Here is a 16,444-nt window from a genome sequence, read left to right as displayed (position 1 = left end):
AGTCAGAAAGTGATTCTAGGCCGTTCGGTACACTTATGACTGCACAAAGTAGTACTCTGTACCACAGTGGTGGTGTAGGGTATATTGGGTTGCCCAAAAAGTAATTGTCGGTAATATAGTAGTAATATAGTCGGCGTTGACAAATTTTTTCAACGGCTTGTGACTTTGTAATTGCATTCTTTCTTCTGTCAGTTATCAGCTGTTACGTTTAGCTTGCTTTAGAAAAAAAAGTGCGCGAAATTTTGTTTACATTTGTTTGTTTGGCGTCAATTTTAATATGGGTACCACATGTATTGCAAGGAATTCATTTAACAAACCGAATCAACGCTTGTGATATGCACCTTAAACGCAATGAATTCGATCCGTTTTTAAAACGAATCATAACAGGAGATGAAAAATGGATTGTTTACAACAACGTTAGTCGAAAACGATCATGGTCCAAGCATGGTGAACCAGCTCAAACCACTTCAAACGCTGATATCCACCAAAAGAAGGTTATGCTGTCTGTTTGGTGGGATTGGAAGGGTGTGGTATATTTTGAGCTGCTTCCAAGGAACCAAACTATTAATTCGGATGTTTACTGTCAACAATTGGACAAATTGAATACAGCCATCAAGGAGAAGCGACCAGAATTGGTCAATCGTAAAGGTGTCATATTCCACCAGGACAACGCTAGACCGCACACATCTTTGGTCACTCGCCAAAAACTGAGTGAGCTTGGCTGGGAATTTTTGATGCATCCACCATTTCGGCAATGATGAGGCTATAAAATCGCACTTGGTTCAGTTTTTTGCAGATAAAGGCCAGAAGTTCTATGAGCGTGGAATACTAAATTTGCCAGGAAGATGGCAAAAGATTATCGAACAAAATGGCAATTATATATTTGATTAAAGTTCATTCTAAGTTTTATTAAAAATGCATTTACTTTATTTTAAAAAATCCGCAATTACTTTTTAGGCAACCCAATAAATACTATGATGATGATAATGTGTATGAACTTTGACCATTATCTGACGATTTATTTTGCCTACGTTGACTCGATTTAAAGCCATGAATTTCATTATCACAACTATGTGAGATACTTTAAAATACAATAAAAACATACTAAGTGGCAAAATAAAAAAGCATGGCCCATTAGAAGACTAAAAATATTCTAAATAAACGACAATGTGAAGATACATTTTCAAGTTTTCGTTAGAAGAAATCAGTTAGTCTTATATTACATTGCAGTTGGTGGATGTGTGTGTGTCCGATTTTTACGGTTTATTTATTTTTTGAAAAATGAGTTATGAAAGCAGATTTCTTTTAGAGTTTTATATTTACCTACGCACTGGTTTGCCTCCACCACAACCCCTGATAAAGTCTTTCATCGGCAAGGGCTGCCGCCTCAGTGTACAACACACTGCTACAACAACAAAAACAATATTTGTCTATCATATTTCGTCATTGTGGCGCAAAATCGTTATCAACTCTCTGGGTACAACAAAGGCAATGGCATGGAACGAGTGTCTGATAAAGTTTTTTCTAGGATTTTTTTTATTAGGGTTTATTATAATAATAACCATAGATATGTATCTGATGAAGTGGGCCATGCAGGTCTTAAGATAAGAATAGCATTTGATTTTTCAGTAGATAAAAAATCAGACGTTTATTGTTTTGCCTTCTCCATGTCCAGATTTGTAAATGTTTTTCAAGTTAGATATTGTAAATATCTGCGAATCACAAAAACCAAAATTTTTATAGAAAATTTCTTCGACACATCATAGTAATGCATTTTATTTTTATATAGTAATGATTTTTGTAGAAACATTTGCCGGAATTTTAGGTATTGTAAAAGGAACAAAATTTCTATATCATGGCTGGCATTTGGAAGACATTTTAGTGGCTCTTCCTACGTTCGAAAAGAAAGCGTCGTCAAGTCTCAAGTACACAAAGTAAAAATAAAATTCAAATGAAATACATGTTCTTTGCAAATACTGAAAACAATAACAAAACGCCTTCATCAAATGATTCATTCAATTTGATTTTGAATCGGCGGAGAAGATTAGTAATTTTTCATGAGTTTTTTCAACGTTTGTTACAATTTTGTAGGCAATGGTGGTACTACATACATATTCACTTTTCGATTTACAGTGTATGAATTTCTATTGCCCATATAAGTCATTATGGCTATTTGACTGACTGAGTGTCGTGCAACAGATAGCGCTGCCCACTGACCCACTGCTCTCACGAGTGTGTGTGTGATTTTTTTTTGCTTGCCATTCATTCATAATTTATTAAATAAAGAAGGAAAGAACGAGTGTACATGTGGATAGTGTTTTTAGAATCCCATTGACTTTTAGTTGCCCTTTTGTAGAAAATTTGTTTTTTTTTTTGCATGGTATTCGCATTTGGTTTATTTTTACTATTCTCCCATCTCAGCAGTCTTTTTCCTATTAGAGTCAATTAAATTGAATTTAAAGATATCATAAATGATTTTCTCACAGAAAAAGGCGAGAGTTAACGGCAGAAACTTAAATCTACCTCCGCGTTTGCCAATTGCACCCTTGCAAATTCTTATCTGCCAAAAATATGCAAGATCTTTGGGCTTGGATAACTTATATATCCTGCAATATCTGTTTAAGATTGATTGATTGATTTGATTTTGCTTTAGGGCAAAGTGCATTTGGAGAATGTCTCCAAAAAGGCGGTATGAAATAAGGCCACAAGGAAATTAAGCGTCAAACAGAAAGGGAAATAAGGCCCCAAACTTTAATACATGAAACAAAATTGGGGTTTTATGTCGTTTTTATACCCTCCACCATAGGATGGGGGTATACTAATTTCGTCATTCTGTTTGTTCAAATATTCATCTGAGCCCCATAAAGTATAAATATTCTTGATCGTCGTGATATTTTATGTCGATCTAGCCATGTCCGTCCGTCCGTCTGTCGAAAGCACGCTAACTTTCGAAGGAGTAAAGCTAGCCGCTTGAAATTTTGCAGAAATATTTCTTATTAGTGTAGGTCGGTTGGGATTGTAAATGGGCCATATCGGTCCATGTTTTGATATAGCTGCCATATAAACCGATCTTGGGTCTTGACTTATTGAGCCTCTAGAGGGCGCAATTTTTATCCGATTGGAATGAAATTTTGCACAACGTATTTTTTTTTTTTGATATCCAATAACGCAAATCGGTCCATAACCTGATATAGCTGCCATATAAACCAATCTTGGGTCTTGACTTATTGAGCCTCTAGAGGGCGCAATTCTAATACGATTGGAATGAAATTTTACACAACGCGTGTTGTTATGGTATCCAACAACTGTGCCAAGTATGGTTCAAATCGGCCCATAACCTGATATATCTGCCATATTAACCGATCTTGGGTCTTGATTTCTTAAGCCTCTAGAGGGCGCAATTCTAGTCCGATTGGAATGAAATTTTGCACAACGTGTGTTGTTATGGTATCCAACAACTCTGCCAAGTATGGTTTAAATCGGACCATAACCTGATATATCTGCCATATAAACCGATCTTGGGTCTTGACTTCTTGAGACTCTTGAGTGCGCAATTCTAATCCGATTGGAATGAAATTCTACACAACGTGTTTTGTTATGATTTCCAACAACTGTGCCAAGTATGGTTTAAATCGGACCATAACCTGATATATCTGCCATATAAACCGATCTTGGGTCTTGACTTTTTGAGACTCTTGAGTGCGCAATTCTAATCCGATTGGAATAAAATTTTGCACAAAGTATTTTGTTATTATATCTACAAACTGTGCCAAATAAGGTCCAAATCGACTCATAACCGATCTGGGATCTTGACTTCTTGGACCTCTAGAGGTCGCAATTATTATCCGATTTGCCTGCAATTTTGTTCGACCGATCCTCTCATGACCATCAACATATGTGTTTGGTCTGAATCGGTCTATTGCCTGATACAGCTCCCATATAAATCGATCTCTCTACTTTACTTCTTGAACAGCTAAAGGTTGCAATTCTTATTCGAATTAGCTGACATTTTACACAGGTCTTCAACATATAATTTAATTGTGGTCCAAACCGGACCATATCTTGATATCGCTCTAATAGCAAAGCAAATGTTTTCTTTTATTCTTTTTTTGCCTAAGAAAAGATGCCGGGAAAAGAACTCGAAAAATGCGATCCATGGTGGAGGGTATATAAGTTCGGCCCGGCCGAACTTAGCACGCTTCTACTTGTTTTTTTTTTTGTGATTTATTCCATTTTAATAATTAGAGCTTTATGAAATGAAACAAAGTCCCAAACCTAATTTGTTTTTTTCATCTCATTGGGACCCTGTTCCTTAGTGGAATGATAAGGGGCAAAATTTGTATTTCGCATTTTTTGCGGCCTTATTTCATTTTTAGTTTTTGGGTCTTATTTCATTATGAAATAAAGCCCCATTTTTGGGTCTACATTTCATTTTTAGTTTGGGGCTTTATTGCATTGGGGCCTTATTTTATACCGGGATTACTGGGTGCTTAAATTTAAGGTAATAAATTACATCGTTAGCACATGCAACCCTTACAAGTCCGCTTTCTTTAATATATGAAACAAAAACAACGATAATTGGGAGTTTATGTCGTTTTTTTGGGATTTATTTCATTTTAAAAATTAGGGCTTAATTCCATATGAAATAAAACCCCAAATTTGGAAATGAAACAAAGCTCCAAACCAAATTTTCTTTTCAACTCATTGCGACCCGGGGCCGCTTCTTCCAGAGACAAATGAGAGAGCCTTTTATGTAGCCGAAAAATCTTTGCCTTGGGATATGTTTGTATCTATCTCTCCCGAGTTTTCAACATAAAGTATCTTTAATCTTAAAGTAGCAGTGACCCGACTGAAGAACAACAAGGCAGAAGGAGCCGACAGGTTACCCGCTGAACTATTTAAGACCACAGGCGATACGCTTATAAGGCTTATGCATCAGCTTATCCACGCAATCTTGCTGGAAGAACGCATACCCGATGATTGGAACCTTAGCATAATATGTCCCGTACACAAGAAAGGAGACAAGAGGGAATGTGCCAACTACAGAAAAATAAGTCTCTTCCCCATCGCATATAAGATACTCTCGAGCGTACTGTGTGAAAGATTAAAACCTAAAACCAATGAGATCATCAATTAGACCTGGAAAATCCACCCTGGACCAGATATTCACACTGCGCCAAATCTTGGAAAAGATCCGAAAAGGAAAAATCAACACCTACCATCTCTACCAAGCCGCTTTCAATCCCATGGGAACCGGTTGTACGTACCGGATTAGCCCGATGGAGTTCTTCATCGGCAAGGGCTGCCACCTCAGTGTATAACACACTACTAGAGCTAGGATTGATGCCGACGTGCAAGATGTATGTCCCGATTGTAACCCGGGACCGCACGATACACGTCACCTGTTTAACTGCCCGGCCAGACCCCCTCGACTCAGACCCAGATCCCTGTGGACGCACCCCATCTTAGTCGCAGTGTTCCTGGGTCTTGACACTCAACAAAATCAAGCAGACAAAAGATAGAACACAATAAACTGCAACAACAACAACAACAACACACTACTACAACAACAACAACAACCATTTCGAAAACCCTATACATTCAAAGGTATTTCAAGCCATGTCTGAGTTTGGTATCCCTGCAAAATTAATAAGGCTCTTCAGGATGACACTTGCTGATAGGAAATTTCTCTGAACCATTCAATACCAAACGAGGTTTCATACAAGGAGACATCCAATCGCGTGATCTCTTTAATATCCTGCTGGAGAAGATTATTGAATAGATATGACACACTAATCACAAGAGAATACGTGCTACTCGCCTATGACGACGACATCGACATCATAGGTCCGCCACCGGAAGTAGTAACTGCAGCCGAGATAGTCAGCAACTTTATCTACATTGGCACCGCCGTAACCTACACGAATGACACCAGTTTAAAGAGGAGAATAATACTGGGATACAGATGCTACTTTGGACTAAGTAAGCAGTTTAGAAACAAGGCCACCTCTCAACAGACGAAGATTACACTATACAAGACACTGATACTACCCGTGTTGCTATATGGTTCTGAGGCATGGGTTCTTGTTTGTGAAAGCAGATGAGGCAGTGCTTGGTGTATTTGAGAGAAAGATTCTTCGTAAAATATATGGGCCAGTTTGCGTTAATGGAGAATATAGTCATCGTATGAACCCCGAGCTATATAAGCTGTATGACGACGATAGCATAGTTACACGTATCAAAATACAACGGCTGCGTTGGCTAAGTCATGTTCTCAGAATGGATGAAGAAGCTCCAGCAAAGAAGTATTTTGAAGGTAAACACGGTGTACACACAAACTGGGAAGACAAAAGTCCGATGGAAAGATCAAGTGGTGGGAGACACCTCGAAACTTGGTGTCAGAGATTTAAGGATGTCTTCTACGTTCGGCTAGTGGAAAAATTTCCTTTCAGTATTAGCCTCGTCTTCTCAGGATCTGGATCGCCCCATAGGATTTTCGCTGTACCACAATGTTGCATGCGCATTCGTCGCCCTCTCCCTTAACTCGCACTGCGTCGACCCGAAAGGCTTCGGGTTAACCAAGTTTATTGACGGCATTCCTCTAGCCTTCACCGCCAAATCGTCTGCCCTTTCATTTCCATTTACTCCGTTAATTTGCAAACTGCACATTTTTTTGTGGCCCCAAAGATTGCCACAGCTCCACAACAGTTGGCAACAAACTAAACAAGCATTCATACAAAACCCACAGTCGAAATGGAATGTAGGCTAATGATAAATGAGAAATCAATATGAGACGCTCAAGCAGACCAATGCTTTGTTTTAATTATTTTTCTCCTAGTTTTAATTACAAGTACGGAAAATTGCCTTTAACAAAACTTCATTGGATTGTTGTTGTGGAGTTAGTCTTACTGGCATTGGTTTGGGAACTTTAACATGAGGTTATGAATAATTATGAATGTCTTACTTAAAAATAAGGGTGGCTAATTGGGTTAGGGTAGGGGTTTTGCCTTTGATATAAAATACATAAAACGACGATTATTTTAGATTGATAAATCTATTTTAAAATAGACTAGGATGTACTTGATTATATTGAGCACACTATGTGCGTGTGTTTTCCATATAAAACGATATGAATTTCCAAATATTTTTGTATACTACAAACATTGCTACATTATATGGATCGGGATCAAAGCAGCTATTTCCTACTTTTCCATTGGATATATATCGATATTCTTAAAATAGCAGTCATTAACTCGATACCTGCACTTTTAGTGATTATGTTAGCCCGGTCGCCCATTGTTTTCGTTATAGGATAGATACCAATGCGTGTGCGAAAAATGATAGGAGACAGGCGTAACAGCCCTCAGGATAATCAGAGGACTGAGCGTCTAAAGACTAAGGTCATGCTTTCTCACCTTGAGGAACAGGGTCACGGCCACCCTCGAATCCATAGCATTATGCAACGACGTTTTTGCATATCAACCCATTTCTGCCATGCCCTCAAGCGCCGAAGTAGCCAGGGAGCCCGGGGGCCGGGCCAGCCACCAAAATAATTTTTTCTAAGGCTGAATTTTAAAAATTGTTGTTTCCATTTGGAACCCCATTGAGGTGGGCCTTATCGTTTTGCATCACATCTTGTCCGGGACCTTGCAGAGCCTCACAGGCTTCCCAATGACTCAAAGATCCTTGCATATTCCAACCAGTCTTTAACTCACTTGTCCCGATGCCAGAGCCTTCAGTGGCGCTTTATATTGGATTGGATTATATTATGCGCCGTTTATGTCCTAAGCCCTTAATCGGCTGACCGATCTATATGACAGCTATATCGAAATATTGTCCGTTCTGGACCATATTTCTTTGGGATGTTTCAAATTTCAGCTAAATCGGACGAAATATGCGGCTATTAATGGCTTAAGACAATAAATCGTCAGATCGGCCAATTTGGCAGCTATATCCAAATATAGTCCGTTTTGGCTCATGCAAGAACTCAGCATGCGTATAGAAGAAATACAAGTCTGTGCAAAATGTCAACACAATATCTCAATTTTTAAAGACTGCAGCATGTTTACAACTTACAGACACACGGACATCGTTAAATTGTAAGACGGTCCGACATATATCTACTTTGTAGGGTCGAAATTTGATATTTCGATGTGTTGCAAACGGAATGACAAAATGAATATACCCTCTATCCTTAGGTGGTGGGTATAAAAAGGCATCCAAGCCGTCAAGAAGAAAGAGTATCTGTGGTGTCGCATAGAGCAAACCGCCACGCCACCTCGCCGTCTCTCAGCAGAAGAGCAGAGGCTCGATTCTTGACGTCCTCAGTCTAAGGGTGATGTTCGTTGCCTTCCACACAACACACAGAACAGCCCTAGGATCGAGCATGGCATTCAGCGCCCTTCTCGGGGTACTCACCCTTTTTTTAGATATCAACACCGCCGCGATACGCTCTACCTTCTCGATCACACGGGGAAGAGATCTGTTGTTCGGAGTCCGATGACTCACCAGCGACCACATTTTGTGTATCTCACCCAAACCACCGCCGTAAACAACCCGATCGAGTTCTACTTCGGTAAGGGCTGTCGCCTCAGTGTACAACACACTGCTACAACAACAACAACCAGTGCACCGTATCTGACCTTAGCCCCAACTTATTTCTATCGAGAATCGACAGGAGTAGAGCGCATTTGGTCGGATTATGACCATTTCCTCGACGTTTATTTGTAAGTAAGACTCTGGGGTTTACATTGAGAACCCATGCACTGAGACAGCTTCGACTACCTGACCATAATACGGTCTTGCAGGCGGAGATCCGAGCGATCGAAAACGGGCAGTAAATTGGCCATCACGGCAATAACAACTTTGAAGGTAAGGTCACGAACAGTCTTAGAGTGTTAGAAGGAGATTAACGCTTTCTCTGAGGATTACACGATCCGCATCGTTTGGGTATGAATTGATTTAATTTCGGCCATTGCGGAGACCTTTATTGACAATTGGAGTATATTAATTATATTACAATTGCGGAGTAAGGGGGAATAAAAGAGCAGACGATTTGGCTGTGAAGGACAGAGGACTGGCGCATTCCGAGTTAAAAGCGTGGGCGACGAACGCAACGGTCGGTAGGATAGCGAAAATCCAATGGGCGCACAACCTAACTTAACCTAGTCTCTGGGTAAAATTCACGCTCAGGTAATTCCGGAGAGAGCAGCAGCAGAGTAGCTCTACCGTCTCTGAGCTGGACCTCTAGCTCTAGGTTATATAGTCTCTCAGAATGATCCTAAAGGTTCCAGAATCTTAAGAAATACACGCGGAACCTGGAGGACCAATTCCCTTGCTTTATCGACTAGCAAAAACAGATTCATTAGGCCTTCTTGATGGCTTCACCTCGCCTTTGTACTTATTGTACGTAGATTGATTTTGTTTTGTAATCTTCGTTAACTATGGGTTTGTAATACCCTACACCACAACTGTGGAACAGGTAATCTCATGACAGCCGATTGTACGAACCGGGTTGACCCGATAGATTCCTTCATCGGCAAGGGCTGCACAACACACGGCTACAGCAACGACAGTAACAACAGGGTATTATGATTTTCTGTATGTTTTTTGCAACAATAAGAATGAGATGAGATAAGTATACCGATTGGCTAAGAATTACTTCCTGATTCCATTTTATTACGCCCGTCTGTTTGTCCATGCATTCTTGTAATTAATCTACAGGTCGCATTTGCTGTCCCAATGTCATCAAATTTTGTACATGAATTTTTTTTGGCTAAATACCAACGATATTCGTTTAAAAAAATCTGTCTAGATTTAGATATAGCTCCCATATGTTATGTGTCCTGTAGTAGCCGCAAATCTGGTCCGATTTTAGCAAAATTTTGTACGAGGTACAGTTTGCCCCTGTTCCTTAGTGGAATGTTCATGGGCGAAATGTGCAATGTACAGTGGTACAGTAATTTTTAGCAAAAAGCAGCTCAGGTAGGGTGTAATCCACACTGTCTGGAACATCGGATATTGTATCAAGGATAACACAGTGTCCGTAGCCGCCACATGACCAATGAGAAAGCCCCCTTAACCTCACGGCATTGTTCGCTGCAACAATGCCACAATGTCCAGAGACATAAGATGTAGCATAAAATTCAGTGCATCAGATGGTGTCGTCCTCAATGCGGCTGTGATGCACAAACAAGCTATCCTTTAGATCCGGTTAAGTATTGAGCAGTAGGTGGACTTTTGAAGGGCCGTCCACCAGACCACAATACCATATAGCATTATATTATCAAACCCATGGCAGCCTGTTGTACGTACCGGATTGACCCGATGGAGTTCTCCATCGGCAAGGGATGCCTCCTCAGTGTATAACACACTGCTACAACCATATAACATTATAGGTCTGACAACTGCAGTATATACCAAATGCATGACACGCGGTCTAAACCCCCAACTTTTGCCAATGGCTCTCTTGCAGGTGTATAGGGCAGAATTGCTTTTCTTGCTCTTTCCAAAATTTTGGATTTGAAGTTAAATTTCCTGTCCAGCAAAACACCCAGATATTTTGCGCTTTCTGTAAATGGAACATTCTCTCCTCCCAAGGAGACAAGTTCCACTGTAGGCGACTTGTATCTCCTGCTGAAAAGAACTACTTCTGTCTTGCACGGATTTATACCTAGACCACTTTCGGTAGCCCACTTTGCTATTGCACGTAGAGCTTCCTGAAGTATATCTCTTAGAGTGCTGGGAAACTTTCCCCTATCGGCAATTGCCACGTCATCAGTATATGTGACGACTTTTACGCCTTCTTCTTCCAGAGACAATAATAATATTGTTAATGGCTATATTCCGATGTAGAGGAGACTGTACACTGCCTTGAAGAGTTCCTCAGCTGACCCATCTTTTTAGATCCACAGATCCCAAGCCTGCCGTAATGCATCTTGTAGTTAGTTATTAATAAATATTCTTATGGTAGAGTTGATGCCTAAGAACTCCAGTTCCTTTATGATAGACGTCGGTTTTACATTATTGAAAGCACCTTCAATGTCAAGAAATGCTACCATAATATATTCTTTGACAGCGAGAGAACCCTCTATGTAGCCGACTAGGTCGTGCCGTACGTAGCCGTAGGTCGTGATCGTGAAGAGCTGTTTCAGTGGATTTGCCTTTACTCTATGCATGGTGCTGCTGCGACAGGCGATCTCAGGGATCTTTGCCCTAAGATATGTTTCTATCAACCTCTCAAGAGTCTTCAGCATAAAGGATGACATACTAATAGGACGAATCTGTCGCCTTCGTGTGGTAGGGATTTCCTGCTTTCGGAATGAAAATGAATTTCGTGTCCCTCCATCCCACAGGTATATATGACATGCTGATACAAACAGAGTATATCTTTCTAAGCCAGGGAACCAGTCTATCAGCCACAGCTTGTAATTCAACCGGTGATACATCATCAGGGCCTGGCGACTTAAAGGAGTCGAAACTTCTTATCACCCAAAGGATTTTCGGCTCAGACACAATTTCTCTAATGTCCCCAGTGACAACCTCTTCTGGTGCCACGTTGTCCGTTGGAGAATTTCCCAGGAAATGTGTATCAACGAGTAGTTCTAGTATTTCCTCACTAGACATTGTCCATTGTAGATTGAAGTTAATGTGAAAACTAGTTCCTAGTCTCGCAAGTTCATCTGCTCTACATAAGTTTTAAATAATGCAAATAATTTTAACGCTGCCTCATCGCTAATGCAGTATGTTAAACGCACTTCGATATGACTCAGCCATCAATACAAGGTACTTATCATATAAAACCAGACTTAATATTTTTTGGGAACTTTTATGATTTAGCGGATGTAATCATTCGCTAATTGTTGCGCTTTTTGAAGCGATCTGGATGGTTTAGCGATGGGAACTAGACGCATCTTTCTTCTCCTGTTTCTGTGGTATCTAATGGCAGACTGCCACTTAAACCTAACCTAATATTTTCCACATCAGAGCTATTTGTGATTAGCCCACTATACGACACGTGAATAATAAAAATAAATGGGTGCATGTGCGAGTTTAAGTTCCAAAACAATTTTCATAATGTTGTTGGCGTAAAACGTATGCATAAAAAAAGCAAAGTTATACCAAAAATTCAATTTTAGCATCGATGTTAAGCATTTACCGGTGGTTTCGCTGAAAAGTTAACTTCTAGTAGGTAACCATATAGAAAAAAACCTAATTTACCTTCTTCAGCCAAATAATTTCCGAGCACATGTACAGATATCTATACACATTCCTACAATCACTAAACGCATAATAAAAGTATAAAGACGAGTGGAGCAGCATGAAAAACAGCTGATTTAATATTGTCTAGCCAGTCGAGTCACGTCAGCAGGCAAAGAGCGTTTTACCACGAGAGAGATAGCGATAGCAAGCAACAATAACTGGGTCAACAACAACAAAATAAATAAAACAACAACAAACTATATATGAATCAAATTGGAGATACCGAAAGTGGTAATAGAATATCTAAAAATTATGGTTCGAACTCTAAAAACTCGTTAGCAAACTTACTAGCATATATCACGGCGTTTAAAGAGAACAACTACAACAACACATCATTCAAATTCTCCATAGAAATAATGAAAAAGCCGGTATGAGAACGTACTAAAATTAAATGTAAATCACATACAGAGATTACAGATTACATACATCCAAAAACCAAACAAATATAAATGATGACGTTTGCGTCCTTGACTAATGGCTAATGACTACTACCTACTACTAGAGCTAAAGCGCAGCAAAAAGGCATCAATTGCCGGCGCCGCCGCCGCCATAGCTGCAGCAACAAATACAACTGCTGCAAAAACAACCGCGCAAAAAAGGGGTGATAATTGGTGGGAGTGTAATGGGGGTTTTTTTTTTGGGGAGGAAGGCAGAGTCAAGTGTCAAAACACACAACCGTAGCCAAATAATAAAAACGAACATTTCAGGGTCATGAATTAGAACTAAAACACATTCTCGAATCAATCGGTACTATGGTAAAAGAAAAGATGTATGTATATGTATGTATTTATTTAAATTATTTCTTGTTTCATTTCCCCATTTGCTTTTCAAAGAAATTAATAAAAAAAAAACAAAAAATACTTACGCCACCAATATCAGTGTTGTTATGATATTGACAACTAATCCCACAATTGTAATCAGATTAGGAGCCAACCATAGGGGAGTTTTAGAGACCAGCCAATTCCACCATGGCTGAAGCCATGGATCCAATAAACTGGAGTTGGTGCAATTGTATTTATGTTCGGACAATTTCTTCAGTTGTTGTGGCGTTAATATGCGCTCTTTGTAGGCCATTTTTGGTTTGTTGCTGGTGCTATGCTGGTAGTAAGTAGTTGGGGTGTATGTAACAATTTAATGCAAAAAAACGAGAACAAAACGATTTTGCCAATCGGAGGGAGATTTATTTCACAACAAGGATCATTTAATTGAATTTTCACACAAGATTGCACTTCCGCGAAATATGGAAAAAAAAATGTGTGGAGTGAGTGTGGATGGATAATGTGTGGTTATTTTTCACACTTTCCACTAGTGCACAGCACACATATACATAAACTGTGGCACACTCAAATCAACTTTTATTTGGTAATGCTTTCTTTCTCTATTCAATGCACCGACCCGAAATTGTACACTTCTTTGTGAGTTTAAATAATAACTTTAATTTTGTAGTTTTACTGCCAGCTAGGGATCTAAAAGTCGACTTTCGACTAATCGGCCATTCGACTTTTTGTCTAAAAAAATCGAAGTCGACTTTTTCTGCATAAAAAAGTCGAGTAATCGACTTTGAAATCGAAAAGTCGAAAAAATCGAAAAAAATCTAATGGGGACTTTACATGAGACATCAAGATGCTTGGTCATTGTATAATAAGGCAATAGTGCTGGCACATCTTTTTTGCAAAAAAATCACCAAAATTGGGAAAAAATTGTCAAAATCGTTCAAAAATTTCGAAAAAATCGTCACAAAATATTCTAATTTAACTAAATTAATTAAATCAGTTAATGAATTTTTAATGAATGCAATGTATTCCAGTAGTTTTGCTATCATCTAATTCACAACGTATAAAAATATGGGAGACACCAAAAAAAAAAAATATTTTTGCTTTAGACTATTTGGGACTTTCATGGCCATGTTGCAAAATATGTATACGAGCCGCTCCAAATTCATTCGATTATCTTCCGTAGACACAAAGAAATTGTTTTTTTTTTCAATTTTGTTTAATAAAATTTGTGTTAATTAATAATGTAGCATAAAATATATGTATTTGTCTGCATATCGGTAGGAGATAAATTTTCAAAGTCTCGTAAAAATTCTCTTAGTTTTTTCACCAGAAATATTTTATTAGCTAATATTATTATTTTGGAGTGTATACAAAAAGTAAAATAAGTGAGGTTATTATTTGGCAAGGGGAATTTAAAAAGGTGTTCTCACACGAACAGCTGTTAACCAAAGAGGATAAAAAAGAAAAAGAGTTGACATTAGAGCCCAATTTGGGATGGCGAGTGACAAAATGTCTGTTGGCGAACTTTTCCAGTAAAATTTTGTCAGTAAAAATTAGCAGGAGAGTAAGAACCATTTTACTCTCTTTAAAAAATTTGCAAGCAAAAGTACGCGAATGACTTCTAGTTAAAATTTGCAGAAAAACAGCAGATTTTTGTTTTGGTTGTGTTTTATTTGCTTGCTTTTTACATTAAAAATGCTGGCGACACTTGTAAGGTATTTTCCTTAGATAAACGTCAATTTATTGACCCGAGAGTGAAAAGGCAAGAAGGGGAGTCATTCGTATATGCGTGCCGCTGGACAGCCATCACAAATTACCGTGCAATGCCATGGCAGCCGGTTGTACGCAAAGAGCGTAAGATAATCAAGAGAGAGTTTCTGCTTTGTCTTCCCCGTACCGTAAAATAACTCGCGTTAAAGACACAACATTTTTATTGCATTCCAATTGGATTCACATTGAGGGCTGCAACATTTTCGGGTTATTCTGTTTTGATTCGAGCATTCGTTCGAACATTTTTTCGTATTTTGCTTTGTTTCTTTGCAACCGAAAGTTGCAATAAAGGAAAAACGAAATATCGTGAGCAATTCAAATATGTTGTGTCTTAAAATTTTGTCACTCGTCATCACGTATTGCCCTCTAACGCCAGCTCTTATCTTTCTTACCCTCTTTGGTTGTACGTACCTCATTGGCCCGATGGAGTCGTTCATTGTACAACACACTGCTACAACAACAACCGTGCACGAAACTACGAAAGTCATCCGTGGCGTCAATTAGCGCAAAGCGCTAGTTGCTTTCTATTTGGTCATGTGGCGGCTACGGACAATTGGCAGACTAATTTGCACTAATTTTGTCTAATCCCACTGTGCGTCACTTGTTAAAATCAAAGAGCATTAGATCTAATACAATAGAAGGTTTCTGCTTTGTCTTCCCAGTACCGTAAAATAACTCGCGTTAAAGACACAACATTTTTATTGTATTCCAATTGGATTCACATTGAAGGTTGCAACATTTTCGGGTTATTCTGTTTTGATTCGGGCATTCGTTCGAACATTTTTTTGTATTTTGCTTTGTTTCTTTGCAACCGAAAGTTGGAATAAAGGAAAAACGAAATATCGTAAGCAATTCAAACATGTTGTGTCTTGAAAATTTGTCACTCGTCATCCCGTATTACGCTCTAACGCCAGCTCTTATTCTTTCTTACGCCCTTTGGTTTAAATGCCCAGCTGGACCCACTCAATCCCATGGAATGAAGATGATTCCATCAAAACACTTAAGAAACCGATAATTGCTCTTTTCTTGGTGTCTGGAAGAATACAATGTTTTAATTTTTCAAGATTTTCCAAATAATTTCGCAAATTTTGCACTTACCTTCTAAAACCCCGTTTACACTGCTCTTTAAATCCGAATTTAGTGGCTCGATCATCTGTTTTCCCCTTTACAAAATCAGCTGACAACAGCCTTAAATCCGGATTTAATGAGCAGTGTAAACGGGGTTTTATGTAGAACAACCGACTTGAGGTAAAATGACAACTTCATTTGTGGAGTTTTCTGTACCTGAACACTAGCTGCCAAAGATGGCTGCAATGTGAATCCAATTGGAATACATCGAACAGGTTGTGTCTTTAACGCCAAAGAGCGTAAGAAAGAGAAGTGCTGGCATTAGAGTCCAATTCAGGATGACGAGTGGCAAAGTTTAAAACACAACATGTTTGAATTGCTTACGATATTTTGTTTTTCCTTTTATTCCAACTTTCGGTTGCATAGAAACAAAGCAAAATACGAAAAAATGTTCGAAAATGTTGCAACCCTCAATGTGATTCCAATTGGAATACATAGAAAATGTTGTGTCTTTAACGCGAGTTAATTTACGATACGTGGAAGACAAAGCAGAAACCCTCTCTTCCATT

At 38.9% G+C, this 16,444-nt stretch overlaps 1 protein-coding gene across 6 annotated transcripts in view; it reads right to left on the bottom strand.

The window, feature by feature from the left end:
- LOC106088370 (cholinephosphotransferase 1) overlaps nt 1–13,749 on the bottom strand; it is a 40,921-nt gene extending 27,172 nt beyond the window's left edge. For all 6 annotated transcript variants that reach the window (XM_013253853.2, XM_013253855.2, XM_013253858.2 and 3 more), the window contains exon 1: nt 13,127–13,749. In XM_013253853.2, the coding sequence (XP_013109307.2) occupies nt 13,127–13,335 (209 nt within the window). In that variant the 5' untranslated portion in view covers nt 13,336–13,749. The remainder of the gene's footprint in view (nt 1–13,126) is intronic.
- Nucleotides 13,750–16,444: the final 2,695 nt, after the last annotated feature.

This window comes from Stomoxys calcitrans, chromosome 5 (genome assembly GCF_963082655.1).
Source record: "Stomoxys calcitrans chromosome 5, idStoCalc2.1, whole genome shotgun sequence".
In the NCBI taxonomy this organism is placed as follows: domain Eukaryota; kingdom Metazoa; phylum Arthropoda; class Insecta; order Diptera; family Muscidae; genus Stomoxys; species Stomoxys calcitrans.
This window is presented reverse-complemented; position numbering and strand designations above follow the sequence as displayed.